This window comes from Rhea pennata, chromosome Z, assembly GCF_028389875.1.
Source record: "Rhea pennata isolate bPtePen1 chromosome Z, bPtePen1.pri, whole genome shotgun sequence".
Taxonomy (NCBI): Eukaryota; Metazoa; Chordata; class Aves; order Rheiformes; family Rheidae; genus Rhea; species Rhea pennata.
In genome coordinates, this window is record NC_084702.1 from 59,013,184 (window position 1) to 59,027,298 (window position 14,115).

The window sequence follows — 14,115 nt, forward strand, 5'->3', positions numbered from 1 at the left end:
GTGCTACAGACTAGCAAGGAAAAAAACTACATCAAATTATTCAAGCAGCAATTTCTAGGCTCAAATTATTGACTAGAACAAAGATTCTTTTCAGCGCATATTAAAAATCTGTGTGTCTCAGGTTTTTCTCTTAGAATTAAGCTTGCTATACAAGTAACACCCTGCATTTCATGTGTTCCTAAGGGGCATGCATATTCTCAAGAGACCAAAATTTTTTAGAAGAACATGTAGTAAAGTTACAACTTTGTAAAGAGATACATTCTAGCCAGGAAGGAAAAAGAGCCACTGACTTGCATGAACAGCATCTAGCTGTTTGTTTCCCATAACAACATTTAAAGTCCAAATCTCCAAGACAGAAACATTCCCTCTTCTGCAATAGGTGTCATTACCAGCTGCCTGACTACTGTGCATCAGTTAATTTTACCAGATGAAAACCATTTTACCACTGTCTTGGTAAAAAACAGGCAATTGGTAGTCCTGTATTCACACTCACAGGTAACTTTGGTGTACAAAATATCAGTGGCAGAAAGGATAGAGACTAGCAGAATTTTGAAATATCAGAAGATGGGGAATATTTTGTAATTACCCCTTGTGTTTTTGCTAAGGGGGAAAAAAAGAGCAGAGGAAATGGCATTGATAAAGATGAGATATCTCCCTTCTTTCTTTATCTCCTGATAAGAAGGTAAAGCTGCATAGTAAATAATTTATTTGGAGATAAAACACTAGATTGTATATGACAATTTAAAAGGTTAAACTAAAAGAAGAAATTATTCTCCACCCAAGTACATACATATATATATAGATATAGATATCAAAAATACATATATTAAATACACAATCAGGGCTAGGACCTTCATTCAAGAAAACACTTATACTAGCCTATTACACTAAATAAGTTTCAAGTCCAGAAGGCTTCAATGAACATTGAAAGGCTAAAAGGAAAGGTGTATTTAATTATTAGCATGTTACAAGAAGAAAACCTGGGCCCCACTGCCCTGCTTGTTTAAGCTGATCTGAAACACAAAAAAAAACTTTAAAAATTTTAAGAGACTAGCCAAGACTTCTTCATTTTTGCTAACATTCAACTTTTTCTGAGTGGGCCAACAGGCAGGAATCAGCTGGCTTCAGTTCTACCAAGTGTGGATTACTTTGATACTGGAATTAACACAGGACCTCCTGCAGGACTGCAGAAGACAGGACAGTGATAGCCTTTTCCAGTCTCACTTTGCTAAGCTAAGAAAGCTAAATTCTTCTAGGTGCTTCTTGTGCAATAAGCCCTCTATTTCATATAACATGAGGATCATTTGTTTTGCACAGAAATCTTTTCCAGCTTACCTGAACTTTCCAGTTTCAAAGCCTAGTGACAGAACCATAACACTATTCTCCCAACAGCTTCACCAAAGCTGTCTAATTCTTCCCCCTCCCCGCTGGGAAATACTTCCATTGCTTCCAAATTAGGAGCTTCTAGCTTTAGCAGAAATTCATTCCCATGTGTATGTCTTTGCCTTTTGAATTATTGAGTATCATCCCATCTATGTTACTCTAAAGGTATCCAACTGCTTCATTAAGATAACCCAGTCTTCCTCCTAGCTTTGTGTCATCTTCCCGCTATTACCTTTTGTGCCTATGTCACCAAAGAAATAGCAGGGAAGTTTGATCTCAGAAACGATCCTTGCAGAATTCCCAGACTTTTGTGTACTAAGTTCCCATCTAAACTGCAGTAATTTCCATTTCCATGCCCTCATTTTCCAATGCCTGAAGATTAGTACACTAAAATAAGGAGTGGACAATTACCGTAAAAATTTGTAATGGATATATAACATGTTCTAAAGTTGGAGTGCAATTACTAGCATTTATCCTCAAAGAGATCAGATGCCTAACAGAGTCTAGTAGATGAAGATTCTCAGAAGCATAAACTGCAATTAAACACCTCTCATTAACTTTCAAGTTCCTAATTATGAGGGATATGTTCCAGTGAAATGTACAGAATGTTACAGCTGCCTCACTGCTGTTATTACTAATTGGATACACATAACTAAGATCCCAATTAAGCAAAACACTTAATCCTGTGCTTAAATCCTCTCAATTTAAATGGGATTTAAGCATGCTCTTAATTTAAGTAAATGCATTGCTTCATTGATTCTGATAACCTAATTAAAATAGTATGATTTTTATCCCCATCATTAAAGATGACATTTTGTTTATATAATTTCATTGCTCTTGATTTTCTACATAGGACACTGCTCACGAATAATCTTTTTCCTCTTTAGGTAGCACAAAGCAGGAATGTCCTTGGATACTATGTTAATGTAGAAAGAGTGCCAAACAGTTGCATGCGTTTACCAGAACGCATTATTCTAAAGGACCAAAAAATTCTTCTAAATCTCTCTATGGCTTATTATAGAATTAATATTTCTGCCTATAACCAAGCAGGAGAATCTCCACAAACCATTTATGTTGTCCCGGATTTCTCTGCAACAGGTACTTACTTTATCATTTACTCATTAAAGCAGTAGAGAAGTTTAATGAGCAATCTTTAGACTACCTTGACAGTCCTTGGGGTGAGGACAAGCATTCTCTTGAACATTTACTAGGTGGCCATTTTTGCATGGTAAGATTGGTATGCTTTCCTAGGAAAGGTTTTCTATTGAAATTAACTATCAGACAGCCAATTTAAGATTACTTGCAGAACTTTTTGTTTTCTCAGAGTACAGAAAATAGAAAATGTATTAGGTTTACCTATCAGAATGGCTTGTGGAGCATGCACAAAGTCACGTAGATGTCAGTAGTTTAAACAGAAAGCTCTCAGAATTATCTGCGAATCTAAGTTTTTGACTTAAGCAACTTTTATTTCACTATTACTGCTACTGGCACATTGGAGGCAGAACTGTAGGAGGTACACATCATATTCCAATACTGAGGTTAAGCTTTTGTGATGCCTAAATACTCAGGCTTTTCATTTCAACAATAACAATATATAACAATTTTCTGTTTATATACAAACTAGTTTAATTTGCTATAATACTCTAAAAAAAAGAGGTACAGTTATTGTAATGTAAGAAAAATTCTCTCTTCTGGGGTAAGATTTTTTTCTTTTTTTAATGGAGCTATGAAGCATGCACAAGTAAATCAGTGTGCAACTGCCATTGTTGATCTCCAGAAAGCTGCAACTAATTGTTTTTCCAAAATTTTTCTAGCCCACTCTCCTCATTCTGTTCTCCTTTGTCCTGCAAATACCTAACAATTTTTTGCTTCCTGCATTTGACTGCTTTAGCAGTCTTCTAATAAAATACATACACTTACCTCAAGCCATTATTCAACTGGCAGCTCCTTGTTTACTGAATCTATCAGCTTGTTCTCCATGTCTCTCTCTAGGCATTTGTTAAAACAAATGCTTTTACTTATGCGTAGATCTATGAGGAATTACTAGAAAGGTGTTACCAAGATAAATTCCTTTGCTGTATGCAGAATCCTTCCTCATCTAGTACAATCATTTTCTTTAATTCTACTTTAACACACTGATTTTCAGATAAGAGATGAAATGGAGAATTATATCCATATATAATCCCTTTCTTACTACAATTGACAGGTTGTTCCTCTCACTTCTTAGTTTCAGTCAGAAGGTCTCTCCTAGTTTGATAATCTGCCATAGAAAATGTTAAAATGTTTAAAATATTCAGTATTTTCAGCAAGATTAGATATAAAATTATATAGATGTAATTCATAGTTAGCCCATCTCTCCTCCTCTTCCAAAGAAAAGCTATCTCAGTTTCTCTCTATACAGCAGTTCAAGGATGTTCAGTAATGTCAAGCTGCTTCTTTCTGAGGCTTAGAACAGCCATTTCCCCTGTTCTGATTGTGAAGAATTAAAGGTCATGGGCAGCAACCAACATGGGATCTTCCAGAGACCTTTGCAAACTACCAGATGCTAAATCTGTTTTATTGATATGGTAGAGTAAACCTTATTACTGGGGCACCCACAAGTGCTCAGTGGTAACTCCTTAATGAAGATTCGTAAAAAAAAAAAAAAAAAATGAGGTCAGAGCAAAAGAGATTGCTTTCTTGTTTATTAATCTATAATGGTATATTCGTTCACAGACTTACCTGGCCAAATCAACGTCAAACCTCAGGGAACTAATACGGTTGTCACCTGGACTCCAGAATACAAACCAAAATGTTTTGTGGTTGACTGGGGCACTAGTAAAGAGGATATGCGCATGAAAATAATAGCTACAGCTACCAGAAATTTCACACTAGGTAACATGAACAACATCTATTAATGGAGGCACCATTTTCTTTACTGGTTATTTTTTTGGCTGAAAGTAAAGGATTTTCATCCTGTTTTTAAGATCAAACTGAAGATCCAGATAAGTACAAATTGTATCTTTCTTCTGCACTGAGATGATAACCAATTTTTAGAGATATCAAAGCAGATAAAAAGAACAGTCTTCAGTAGGATTCTTCTGGTCATATTAGGGCAAAAGATGGAATTAAACTGCTGTTGTCAGTTCAAGGTTTCTCCTTCCCCAAATTCCAGACAGGGACTTAAACACTACTGCTAACACAGTGGCATGAAAATAGAAATGTTTCCCCTGCTCCTAGGTAAGTTTAGCTTTAAACTGCTCTATTACGGGCTTTCCATTAGATTACCTTTTATCCCCATGTTTGTCCCAGTCAAAGCACAGCAGTTCTCAATTCCAATATTCTACTTACTAAGCTAGGCACAAAGAGCTGCTGCCAGCTTACAGGACAGTCATACAAAAATCTTGACTAAAATCATGTAGTTGACTCTTGCAAAGGCCAGTCAGGATTGGATTTTATGTACACATCTAACCAGGCTTATAGGCATCAATACACCATTTTCCTTGGCCTTCCTATATTACATCTGCACTACCACATTACAGCTAGTTGTAATGTTTTTAAATATTCTAGCTGAGAGGAAAATATGTATGCTTAAACTAGGATATCTACTCACGTTTCAGTTCCCTTCTTTTCATTGTGCAGCTCAGACCTTCCATAAAATATGCTCCTAAAAGCATAGTTTAAAAGCAAATCAGTGATATGTCTTGTTCGACTTTTGAAATTATTTGCAGTAAAGGTCTAGAAACCACAAGGAAAGACTCACGTATTTTGTACTCTGTGTACAAAGTTGTACTCACTGTGAACTTATGCTATGCTTTGAGGATCAGAAAGTAAGAATTATACAGAAAAGCTATCTGTTGTTGTCCCTCCTCTACTTCCTTCTTGCTTATAACTTTTCAGTAAACACTAATGTAAGTTTATTTGTTTTCCAGACAACTTTCAGCCTTATAAGTTGTACAAAATAATGGTACATGGATCTGATGTATGTCACTGTGAAAATTTCACAAGACAAGAAAAGACTTTCGGAGCGACCCACTTTTACTCAGTTGAAGGAGGTATTCCTCCCCTTTATACCTCATCCTTTGTATTTCTTCTCATTTCCCATCTGCAGCTATAAAGAAGTCCTACAAGAAGTTTCTTTTTCAGGTGACTTAACAGCATTCTCCATTTAGCGTTGTCTTTGGTCCTAGTAGTTACGCACTGGCAAAGTGAGTGATCTGGATATTTTTCTTTACTGACAGGTCCATTGAAATATTAGTATCACAAATGACATTAACAAAATAACAGCAAAAGGGTCTCTGAGTTACTAGTCCCCATAGTTCAAATTTATCTATGGCCGAAGTCAGGTTTTCCAATTCAATTTCAGTGATGGCTTACACTGGAAGCTGAAATTAATAAGGCTGTGTGACTATTGCAGTAAAAGTATTCATAACAAGTCAGTCACAATTTTTGCCTACTTTGATATTGCTTAAGATCAGGTTGTTTCACTCAGTGGAATTTCTCTTTTCTCTTCCACTCTTTCTGTTATGACAACCAGAACCAGGGAAAGAGCTCTCTAAATAGCAGCTAGGTTTCAGCCTTGTATGTATACAAGTATTAATGTAGAACTTAATTATTATCTGTTTTTTAAGTTCCTAGAATAGGTCCCACTAACGTGACAGTTCTGAATATCACAAAGCATACTGCAGTTGTGAAGTGGACTGAAATAGCTGCTGAAGACTGTTTGGGCTTTCTCCAGGGATACAGAATAAGCTACATAGATTCAGCAAGAACAAAATCCCTGGGTAAGTTACCTTCACTCAGAACAAAGCAGCAGCGCGGTCTCAGTGCTGCAGCAAAACAGTTTCAGAGTTGTTAAGCACTTGCACAGCACACAGCTGAATTGTTTTGATTTCTGTGAGAATTTATAGGGTGAGATGTATAAGGAATTTATAGTGATGAGAAAAAATTTACTTAGAGTCTATGATTCTAAGATTATAGCAGTATTTTCTAGTAACAGTGAAAGGAAAATACATGCCTTTGGTATTTCTGAAGTACAATTGCAGTCTCAATACTTTTATATTTCATTGTAACTTAGCCAAACTTGACTCTGAGCATTACTGTAGAACTTTATTGACCCAACAAGCAGCAAATGTGTTTCCTATTGCTTTGAAAGACATAGTTATTAATTTAATTTTTAGCAAAACTATCTATACTATGAAACAAAAACTACAGATAGTTTTTGTGTTAAACTACTAGGGATTAAACTTTTACATTAAAAAAAGGAACAGTTATGAGCTCAAACTACTCAGGTTGGTAAAAAAAGTAATCTCTTTTGATAAACATTTTCCTTCTGCTGTGGAAAGTCCTCTTGCCATGAAAAGTAATGCATTAACTTTGCACAGATTGACATCTATATAAAATTAAAGACACATGGATAACAAATTGCAGCTAAGACCCTACAAAAGAGAGTAACAAATATTCTACCAGTCACGTCAGCATATACTTTTAAAGGGCCATGAAAAGTAACAAAAACTTCAAGAATGAAGTCCTGGCTCCCCTGAAATTAGCATTATCTTCAGGGGACTCTATTCCATTACAGGGACCTATCAGATATCTCAAGAGGAGACAGAGAAGTAGTTCCTAGGTCTGAGCTTTATTTTTTAACTCTCCCCTAATCAGTCAATACAACAGTGACACAACAGCTGATTGCCATGTCTTCCAGGCAGGAAGAATAATTTTAAGTTTCACTAAGAACTTGGAGGAAGGAAGCCTACAGGCTACAGCACCATTGCTACTTCTGTGGAGATCCTATATTCTCAATGGTAAACTTGAAAAATAATTTCTGTCATGTCAGAAGTATTCCACAGCATTGCTGGTTGTATTATTCTTGCCAGGAGAAAACTCACTGAGTCATCATCAGGAAAAAAAAAAAGTTGAACAAAAAAGGCCTACAGAGCAGGAGAAACAGAATATATAGCCTATTTTCTGTAGAGAGTGCTCTAAGTAATTGCACTTCTATCAGGCAAAGCGAGTAAATACTAATTGCTATTGTGAGGGTAAAGCATGTTGTAGGGTCTAGTCTTCCAAATATTCAGTGATTATTTACAGACATTTCAAATCTTTTGCTCATTCCAAGGTCAAACACAGGACTAACATGAACATTCATTCTACTACTGCTGTGAAAGTAAGTCTTTATTTCAGATATTACTGCCAGGGATATTCACGAAATGTACTGTTCAGCACGTTACATGAATTTCCTGCCTTGTAGTGTGCCTAGCCTATTGCAGTTACCACCAAAACATTCTTGGTGTGTTAGAAGCTCATGGTTTTTACTGCTGGGTCAAAATACATCATCAATTAGACTGAGTCTAACACAGTAGTAGACTTTTTAGATTTGACCACAGCTTTATTCAAGTAAAGATTTTTAAAGGAAAAAAAATTATCAAGAAATAAAATTTTGCTATTTCCCCTCAGAGCTCTACATTCATAAACTCGGACATCAGAATTCATCTAACATTCTTATCCCCTAACCCTTCCTATGTTTCAGCTATAACTGTCAATTCTTCTACCATGAGTTACCATCTTACCGGACTTAAGGAAAAGACTATCTACCGTGTGCAGATATCAGGATTCACCAAAGCCGGAGAAGGACCTCAGACTCTTTCACAACCTTTCAGGACTCCAAAATACGGTACTGTGGAAGCTTTATGCAACTGTGCTGCCTGGCATCAGTCTTGCCTTTATTCACTGCACACAGTATTTTTCTCTACTCTCCTTTACCCCTGCTTTTCAGGGAGTGCTCACACGCAAGAGCTATTATCCAGTGCTTAGTTTACTGATAGCAAACACACAAAATCCTTACAGATAAACTACGTCACATAACAACTACGTCTGCACTGCCTAATGTGCAAAGAAGATTTGGCAAAGATTCCTTATCACAGAAACATTTTCTGACCTTGTTGTGCTAACTATATTCACAGATCTTTCTTTATTGCTGGCTCCAACTACAGATTCCAGCAGTTCAAATTCTGTGTGTGACAGGTTAAGTTCAGTGATCTTCGTGCTTCACAAAATTCTGAGCAATTATCTGGAATTGCTTTCCAGTTAGCAACCTAAGCCATTAACCATAACCATAACTCAAATGAAATGTCTTAAAAAAAAAAAAAAAAAAAAAAAAAAAAAAAAAAAAAAGACGCTGAGACAATAACGGCCACAGGAAAAGTAACTTGTGATATTCAGAAAAAACAATGTATGCAAATGATTTCTCCCCACTATAGCTTTCTGTGTTTACACCTCTTTTTTGTGTTTATACAATAGAATAGTCAAAGGCATGAAGCAGAAAGAAAGAGAAAATAAATTAAAATTTTCATTTGAAATGAACTTAATTCAAGTTTCCCAGGAAAATCCTTTCTTTTGACAAAGAATACACAAAATCAAAGGGCTTTCACCAGAGTTTATCTGCCAGATATCTATTCCACCCACCCTACTGAATCTACATTAAGATTCCATTTTTGTGGAAAAAAAAGGAACTCAGATTTAATTTAATGCTTTTTTTGTTTAATTAAATAATTATACTGAATTTAAAGATTACATTTACTATTCTTGCCTCCCCACTATTTCAAAGGTTATGTTAAAACCATTAAAAGAACCTCAAGCTTCTTTTTTCATAAAACCCTTTCTCAGCAGCAAAGCAGTTAGCAGCTTTTCAAACACATCTTAAAGCAAAACTAAGTAGCTGTTTGGTTTTAAAAATACTTTTTCATTTGAGGATGGGCAGGAAAAGAAAAAGCAATCAGCCTTTTTGCAAGTATGACTTGTCAGTATCAGCAACACGATCGTGTACTGGCCACATTTTTCTGATGCTATTTTGAAACTTTTTATTTAACTATCTGTAGAGAACACCTCGGCTCTGACCCATTCTTCACCACAGATGCTTCAGCTCCTGTGTAAGCAATACCAGTCTTTTTACCTTCTTTTTTTTTTTTTTTTAATACTTTGTCTCCTACCAAGACAAAAAAGAAGGATCTCTAGCGAATATTAATATAAGCAATGGTAGGCAGTAAAGGTGCATGGCAAGGGCTGACATATGGCTGACTGTGAATAACATTATCTTAATGTTCCAAGTAGAAGTAAGCATGTCACCTACTAATACACAATCTATATTACTGTTACCAGGACCAGGTGAGTTAAAAAAAAAAAAAAAGAAAGAAAGAAAGGAAAGAAAAAAGAAAAGAAAAGAAAAGTGAGCCACAACTAAAATCTGAAACAGGTTAAAAACCACTTCTTACTGAATAGTTTCTTATAAAGTCAGACCTACAGCAGGGTCCTGACCCATTAAAGAAGATGGAGCTTGCATGGGAGGAGGTATATTTCTGCCTTCTATTAAGTAGTGGTTTTCTTCGGGTGGTAAATTTAAGAATAAACAGGTACCCAGACATCTTAAAAATAATTAAATAAAACAAACCTAAAAACCTCACAGTCCCCTAAAATCTCAAACCTTGTTTGAACTAGACTTCACTTACTGGAATCCCAGAACATGTATGAAGTAGGACTTTGAATTCTGTTTGAAATGCTTCTCTAATGAAGGCATTAGTGTCCCTTCATACTTGATCTCATAAGTCTGATTCCATCTCCCTGTTTGTTTCCCATCAGATAAAGGAGAATTTGAAGGTTTTGTTACTGGCCTTTGCTTCAGTATGATGCTCATTCTGGTTTTTGCACCTCTCACTTGTTCTCTGATGCTTAAAAGGTAAGAAGGGAATATTGAGTAAACTTATTTAGCTGCACTTCCATTTTACTTAATCCTGAGTTTCATAGCAGTGGGTCTTTTTTTCTCCTTAAAAGCAATTCAATTCAAAAGCACAAAACAAAAAGCTGCCCTACTCATTTATACAGTGAGCATGTTTAGAAACTGGTAACAAGCTGATTAAAATGCTTCGACAAAATCCGTAATCTTTTACTTTTGATACAGTTATCTGAGTACCTCCTGTCTCAAACACCATTGAGATAAACACAGACCATTTCTCTGAATCAAAAGTAGGTTATATACAGAATAAGCATACATCTGATTATATTGGTCTTTCATTCCCAAGGATGATCATGTCTCTTCTACTGAAACAGAGCAACGGATTCTAGCAGCGTACACAGACTGACATGGCCATTTAAGCAGTTCACTGCAAGCACATTTAGATGCTACAGTACAAACTATGTGCATAAGCACATAATAGGTATGTAGGGAGCATCTTTATAGAGATGAGAAGGAGTGATGGATGCATGGGTAGGAAGAAGAGAGAATAACAAGGATGCCTACAAGACAGGGATGAGAGAAAGAGGTCTTCTTATTTTAGGAGAAAATATTCCTTCTAGTGATAAAGTACCCCTCCCCCGAATTAATCCCAGAGATATTGGGAGCACATACTGACACTAAAAGAAAAATGGTCTGCAAAGTAACAGATGATGTATTCATTTTCAGATACAGAACAGCCCAGTTGTGTACAGCCGGTCATATTGTTAGCGTGATATACTAGGATACAACCTTCCTGTTTCTCCTTTTAAAAAGCACCTGCCTCAGATATTAAAAGGGCAGCTGCTAAAGGGTGGAGCAAACAGACCGTACACACTGCCTCGAAAGCCGTAATGCATAACATAGCTTATTTTAGTTTGTGCATCAGGCTGAACTCCTGCTTTCGCCATGCAGAAACAGAAGACATCGCTTCACCCAGGTTCACCTGCTGTTCACTTTCCTTTTTCAGATTTTTGCTGTAAGTTGTTCTATGTCTGATCTGGCCTTGCTAAAAAACTTCACAAAATTTTTTTTTCCTCTGATGAGAACGTCTGAAGCCTACACAAAGATTTTGCCTCAGAAAGGATTTTATTTTGTTAAAGATAAGATCGTGCTTAGCCGAGCTCACTAGGAAAAAACTATCAGATAACTAGAAAAAAACCAGCACTCAAAAGCCCAGCGCAGCGTTACAAAACGTGTCGAACACCTGTCAGGGGGAAAAAGGCTCCCGGGGGGCCCTCCTCGGCGCTGCTCGGGTTAGACTGGTAAAAGGGGACTCACCAGGCCAGGCAAACACCCATCCTCCTGGGACCGGCAGGGATCAGACAACTACCGCCTCAGGCTCGCCTCAAGCCACAACCTAAACAGAGACAGAGTGTTTCACATTTAACGAAGTCTGGATTTGACTCGAAGACCAGACGGGGCTGAGGTCGGCGCCGAGGCCGGCTGATGTACCAGATAACCTGCCGGTCGCGCTCAGCTGGTTCTTCTGTGAAGTGAGTCATCACGCAAAGGTCCCCCGGGGCTGCCAGCGGCCGCCTCGCCTCGGAGGGGGCCACCACCAGCTCCTCTCCCTCCGCCCCCGCAGAAGATGGGGATTAGTGGTCATTGCTGACTGATGTCAACGGGATCAGAGTCAGCCCCAGAGAGACCTCTCTTGAAATTCCCGTACCCTCCCACCGCTTCCCCTCTGTGGGGAAACAACAGCCCCTGCTGCTATGGGGAGGCGACGCCGGCACTGGCAGCCCAGGCCCAGGGGGGCTGCGGGCACCCACCGGCCGGCGGCAGCCTGTCCTCGAGGAGGATCCGCCCCGGAGGCTCCCGCCACCCTCCCTGCTGCAGGCTGGCTCCCCGCTCCGGAGCCCCACGCGCCCCTTGGGGGGCCGCCCCTGCCCCCGCCGGGCGAGGGCGTTCGGAGCAGCCCCCCGGGTGCAGCCCCAGCGGCCGGCCGCGGGCCAGCGCGCCTGCGGGATGAGCGTCCGCCTCGGGCCTCGCTGCAGCCGCGCGGCGCCGTCGGCCTTCGCCACCCGGCGCCGGGGGCCCCGGCCAGACCTGCGCCCACGGCGGGGCAGCGCTGTCCCCAGAGGAGCTGGAGAGTTTGGCAGCCCACGTGGGGTTTTCTTCTCTCCGAGCTCCCCAATTCAAGAAAGGAGCTTGAAAGAAACGACTTTGACGAGATGGCTGCTGACAGGCAGTCAGCCGAAACCAATCCGAACCGCCCAAGCCGGGAGCTCCCTTCTACCTCGCAAAATGCCCAGTCTCACGTTCATTCAAGTGCTGGGAGGGTTGAGTGCAGAGGCAGAAATACTACCAGGCTCCGAAACCAGCACGGCAGGCGCGGATGCCGCAGCGAGTTAGAACGAACGCGCTTGACCTATGGCTAGTTCAGAAGCCACTTGTATGAGCTCTCAGTAAAGGTATGTGTAGATCAGCATCAGAAGAAATAGTAAAATACTGTAACAGATCCCAGTAAGAGCCAAACTCAGACTGTGGAGAAAGCCTCAGAGCTACATCACAACTCCCTTTTCTGGTCGATAGGTCCCAGGGAGAGCGCTCTTCTGCATCAGCAGCTTTATGTCAGAGAAGCTAAAAAACTAAAAGCTAAAAGTTTGTTCTCTCAGGAAAAGCAAACTGCTAAGTTGAAGCCCACTAGCAAATGCTTATTAAAACAGACTTCTTCCTATGTGTCTGAGAGTCCCCACGTGAGAAAACAGAGGTTTTGTGGAAACAACAGCGATCCAAGAATACACAAGGACAGAGCTGTGGAAAGCTACATTACCATCTCCTGTCGCAGGTGCCAAACTTCACTAACTCAGCATTGCAACACAGATTAACAAGTTTGGTCTTCAGTTTTTAATAGTGATGTTGAAGGGCATAACATCTCAATTTGATATTTGTGAAAATACCAGTAAGATTTGTATATGAACGGCAGTTAATATAAATGCATAGGAAATGTCAAGTCATTTAACCTGACAATAAATGTGGAGTATTTCTTTACAGGTTGAAAGAATGGTGCTGGCCTAGGGTACAAAATCCAAGAAACAGCACTGCAATCCAAGATATGGCAAGTACTGTTCCAATGGTTTGAAAAAAGATACAAGGAAGCTTTTTCCTACTGATTAATCAGTAACACTAGTTATTATTCTCTACTGAGAACTCTACAGCACAAGTTACTCAAAAGTAACTTGTTCAGAGGCAGAAATACTACTCAAAAGTAACTTGTGAGTAAAACATCACAGCCTAATGCCACAAAAGTGGTAAAAAGGAGACAACATATACAGTGTTTTTGCAAAATCCAATCCTCACCCTCAAGATTTCTGTATGAGTCAAGAACAATCCAAGGGCTCTAGTTTTTCAGCTAGTAGCTGTCTGAAAAGGCATCTACTAGTCAAGAAACACCAAAGTTCAGTAGCACGATCAAGCCCTGTTCTACCCACAGCTTGTGATAAGAATACCTGTATTTCAGGTCTGAAGTAGTGCCTGGAACTTTCTGCTGGAAAAAGATTGCTGGAGAGATGCAAATTTGTCACTTCCTCGTTCCCAGGCATTAGGATGATGGCAGGAAGCACATACTACCGTCAAGCTAAGCTGGTATCAGGGACTGGGGAGTTCAAAGCCAGAAATTCCCATAGGAAAAGATCAAAGATCAGGCCAGAAGCTGGCAGGTCTTTACGACAAGACACTGTCCAAGATCTATGATAGAAAACACCAGAATGAAATCAGTTGCAAGGAAGTTTAAGACGACAGGCAGGCATTCCCTTTCCCCTGCTCTGCCCCTTGAACCTAAATGTGGCTACTCTAGACAAAGAGCTTGTGAGCTCAGATACAGGATCAGGCAGTCATTCTGCAAAAGCTAGAAAATATCAAAGAACAAAGGAGGATCAGGTGAGCAGATGTGCAAGTTCAGCATTTCAGAAGTGATACTATTAGAAGGTTGAAGTTTCTCTATTTTATTCTTTTAAAGAACTTGATCTGTTTATGAGCACTAG

The 14,115-nt window shown here is 39.2% G+C and overlaps 1 protein-coding gene across 1 annotated transcript in view; it reads left to right on the top strand.

Moving 5' to 3' along the window:
* Nucleotides 1-14,115, top strand: part of LOC134153933 (interleukin-31 receptor subunit alpha-like) — a 30,501-nt gene that overhangs the window by 13,440 nt on the left and 2,946 nt on the right. Inside the window, exons 8-14 of the mRNA XM_062600502.1 lie at nucleotides 2,271-2,481; nucleotides 4,099-4,257; nucleotides 5,295-5,417; nucleotides 5,994-6,146; nucleotides 7,892-8,035; nucleotides 9,997-10,093; nucleotides 13,127-13,190. Coding sequence (XP_062456486.1) covers nucleotides 2,271-2,481; nucleotides 4,099-4,257; nucleotides 5,295-5,417; nucleotides 5,994-6,146; nucleotides 7,892-8,035; nucleotides 9,997-10,093; nucleotides 13,127-13,190 — 951 coding nt within the window. The remainder of the gene's footprint in view (nucleotides 1-2,270; nucleotides 2,482-4,098; nucleotides 4,258-5,294; nucleotides 5,418-5,993; nucleotides 6,147-7,891; nucleotides 8,036-9,996; nucleotides 10,094-13,126; nucleotides 13,191-14,115) is intronic.